The sequence below is a fragment of the Monoraphidium neglectum genome (genome assembly GCF_000611645.1).
Source record: "Monoraphidium neglectum strain SAG 48.87 unplaced genomic scaffold scaffold00782, whole genome shotgun sequence".
Classification (NCBI taxonomy): Eukaryota; Viridiplantae; Chlorophyta; class Chlorophyceae; order Sphaeropleales; family Selenastraceae; genus Monoraphidium; species Monoraphidium neglectum.
In genome coordinates, this window is record NW_014012846.1 from 1 (window position 1) to 3,689 (window position 3,689).

A 3,689-nucleotide genomic window follows, 5' to 3' on the forward strand; every position below is an offset into this window, starting at 1 on the left:
GCATATGGGCACCCGGCTGCGGCTGGGAGGGGGTGGTGTGAGTTTCTCAAGGGCGCACGCGGTGCAGCGGTGGGGGGGGGGGGCGTCGGTTTGTGCGTGTGCGCTCGGGGAGGGGTTAGGCAAGACGGTGTGCAGGAGGCCGGCGCCGCACGGGCGGGGCCGCTTCCATCCGCCGCCGCCGCCATCCACAGGTGCCGTGGTGGTGCGCCCAGACGGGGCCGGACGGGCTCAGCTTGCTGGGTGTTGACGCTGCCCCCGCACTGCATGGCGCCCCGCAGGCGTTCCCGCCGCTCAACGTCAAGTTCTGACTTCCGGGCGCCCTCGCGCCGCCCGATAGCTCTGTGCGCGCGCATGCCCCTGTGCGGGGCCACCTTTTGGCCTGTGTGGCACTTCTCAGGCCCGACAGGCAAGCCTAGACCTGGGTCGGGGCTTGAAAGCCTTATTGGTGCGCCTGGCTGTGCACCCATTTTGCCGTTTGTGCCCAATTTTTGACGCGGGGCGCTGACTTCTTTGACAGCCCGTATTGCAGGCGCACCTATGCAGCAGACCGCAGCAAGAACTGACCCCACCAACTTCACCCTATGCTTTGAAAACAGCCCTGTCCGTCTGGTGCACGATCACAACACGGTCAATTGACTTCCAGGGCAGTTTGCCGCCACACATTGCCGCCACAGCACAACCATGTGCCGCCTCATGGGGCAAATCACAGTAAATGATGATGATGATGGTGGAAGTTGGCGGCTTCGCTCATGCAAACCCTAGCCTGTCATGCAAGCCCTGCATTCCAGGGTCCCTTGCTTGCTGGCAAGTTACAAGGGCAGCACTCTTATGTTGGCGTGCAGTCGACACGTGCGTTACAACAGGGTGAGAAGCCTCCGACGGCCTGACAACGCCCCGTGGCCAAAAAGAGGCGGCGCGCAGCGCACTGCCCGCGCACACCTGCCGGCCCCGAGGTCAGCCAAGCCCGCGAAAATTGAGAGGCGGCCGCGCCGCGCGCACCGCGGGGCGGGGGCGCCCCGGGCCGTCCCGGCGGTGCGTTGTGCGGCGTGCAGGGGGCAGGGGTCAGGGGTCTAGATGAGGGAGAGCTCCTCGTTGTTGGCGCGGCGGCCGCTCTTGAGGGCGTTGTAGAACCCGTGGGTCTCGCTGACGACCTGGCGCAAAACAGGAGGGGGGTGGGGGGCAGCGGGGGGGAGGGCACGTTGCAGGAGGGGGGCCGCACAGCAGACGGGGTTAGCTGGGCCTTTTAGCCCAGAATAGCGAGCCTCCTCGGCAGCGGCAACGATGCATGTGTAAAGCAGCATGCCATGGTGGCCTCAGCGACCCTCAAAACGCAGGGAGGTGTGATCAGGGAGGTGTGATCATTGATCACACAATAGAAGCCGAAGGGTCACCTTGAGGGCGAACTCTGCGTCCAGGCACTTGTTGTCGTAGCCAAAGGCGTTGGCGCCCTTGCCGTCGGGGATCTGCATCCGCGTGAGAGCGGGTGTGCAGGCGTCGCGTGTGCCGCAGGCCGGGGTGCGCCTCGCGCGCGCGCCGCGACGGACGAGGAGAAAGCGGCGGAGCTTCAAAGCAGGGGCAGTTTTGAAAAGCAGGGCCCTCTAGCGCGGTCGCGGGGCACCCCGCCAGGGGGGGGGGGGCGATTAGGGAGCTGTGGATCGCTGCGTTTTTGCGGCGGGCTGTCCCCCTGAGCCGCACCTTGTAGTCGCGGAACCACTCCAGCACCTTCTGCAGCTCCCCAGGGAACTCCCTAGGCGGGGGGGACAGCGCGGGTAAGATGGGCGGAAAGACACAGACGCGGTCAGCTGCAGCCGGCCCTGCCACGGGCTTGGCGCGAAGGCTTCGCCCGCAGCACAAAGCCAAACGCCGCGCCGCCCGGCGACGCGGGCGGCGCGGAGCAGCCCCTGCCGCCCTAGCGGCCCCCACGCGCCGCGCCGCGCCGCGCATCACGCGCCCGCCGCCTCCCTCTGCACTCAACTCCCTGCGCTGCGGGCCAGCGCCGCGAGCCGCGCTGCGCAGCAGGCCGCGCTGCGTGCTGCGCTGCGTGCCGCGCTGCGTGCTGCGCCACGTGCTGCGCTGCGTGCTGCGCTGCGTGCTGCGCGCACCTCTCGACGTCCTCGAGGTTGTTGATGGCTGCGGCCTTGGGGTCGTTGGCCTCGATGGCGATGACCTTCCAGTCCAGCTCGCCGTCGTCGATCATCGCGTACACACCCAGGGGCTTCACCTGGGGGATCACAGGGGGAGGGTTTGGGGGGGCAAATGCATGTGTGGGGAGAGGAGGGTGGATGTGTGTGTGTGTGTGTATTTGTGTGTGGGCATATGTGTGAGCGTGTGTTTGTTTGTGTGTGTGTGCGCCGGAGGGCGCGTTCGAAGTAGCGAAAGAAAGGAAAACTTCGAGGGGCAAGGGGTGACGTGCGGGGGCGAGGCGAGGGGTGCGGGCCGGCGCGCAGCGCAGGGGCCCCGCGGCGGCCGACCTTGTAGACGCCGCCCATCTTGAGCTGCGTGCTGCCGATCTCCACGACGTCCACGGGGTCGTTGTCACCCTGGGGGGTTGGGTTGAGAGGATGACGGCGACAACGATTCGAGGAGGGGAGAGCCAGTGGGGTGGGGTGGTGCGCGATAGATCGCTCCCACTACACGGACAAGCAAGTCCGTCTGAAATGCGGGGTGCACAGGCGAAGAAGAGAACCGTGCAGCTGTTCAAGGGCCCCTCAAGATTGCAGAAGTCCATTGATGTAATCACGGAGATCATAGATCGTGTGTGTGATTGGAGTTTATTTCATTGGGGCCGAAGGCATCCAGCGGAGCGGCAAGCCACAAGGAGCCGTCTCACGCGGCAGGACAACCATGCAGCTGCCATCATGCTCCCGACACCACCACTCCCACAGTCAGGCAGCTGGCAGCTATCCATGCATCGCTGCACGCACGTACACACTTGCACACACAACCACAAACACACACGTGCGTGTGCACACACACACACACACACGCACGCGCGCGCACGCGCGCGCGCGTGCGCGCGCACCCCACCCCCCTGCCCCCCTCACCGCCACGCCGCCGAGGTCCTCCTGCTTGTGGGCGGGATCCTCCCAGGTCTGAGGCAGCAGGCCGTAGTTCCTGCAGCAATGAGGAGGAGGGGGGAGGAATCGGTCACGGACAGGATGAGGAGCGGGAGGCCGCAAGGCGCGGGAAGAGGCAAGAGGCACAGGGGGCTGCCGGACACCGTGGCTGCCGCCCATACTCATAGCCCGGCCGAGTGCACACACACGCATGCGCGCAGTCAAAGCACACACCAGCGCACGAGACCCCCGCCCTGCCATCTCTTTTAGAAAGCGCTGCAAGCCTGCAACCGCTCCAAGCCCCCAGCAAGCCCCTGCTGGGCTGCCCGCAGTGCTGTTCTGGTTTGGACTGGTCTGGACTGATCTGGTCTGGACTGGTCTAGTCCGCGCACCAGTTGATGTTGTAGGGGTAGAACCTGAGCTTGCCCTTCTTGGTGTCCTGCTTGATGGGGGTGGCGGGCTCGTCGGTGGCGACCTCCATCTTGGCGCTGGTCTCCTTGGGGATCTCGCAGATGAAGTGCAGCAGGCCGTCGCCCGCGTGGAGGGGGATCTCGTGCCAGCAGGAGATCTGCTTGCCTGGGCAGGGGCAGGGGGGGGGGCAGGAGCGCGGGTGGGGGTGCGTCGGGGGGGCGT

The 3,689-nt window shown here is 66.2% G+C and overlaps 1 protein-coding gene across 1 annotated transcript in view; it reads right to left on the bottom strand.

Annotated features, from left to right (window-relative positions):
• Positions 1-1,070: 1,070 nt before the first annotated feature.
• MNEG_5302 (inorganic pyrophosphatase) overlaps positions 1,071-3,689 on the bottom strand; it is a gene marked incomplete at both ends in the record, with an annotated part of 4,066 nt that continues 1,447 nt past the window's right edge. Inside the window, 7 exons of the mRNA XM_014046217.1 lie at positions 1,071-1,151; positions 1,392-1,463; positions 1,696-1,747; positions 2,103-2,221; positions 2,472-2,540; positions 3,045-3,114; positions 3,449-3,632. Coding sequence (XP_013901671.1) covers positions 1,071-1,151; positions 1,392-1,463; positions 1,696-1,747; positions 2,103-2,221; positions 2,472-2,540; positions 3,045-3,114; positions 3,449-3,632 — 647 coding nt within the window. The remainder of the gene's footprint in view (positions 1,152-1,391; positions 1,464-1,695; positions 1,748-2,102; positions 2,222-2,471; positions 2,541-3,044; positions 3,115-3,448; positions 3,633-3,689) is intronic.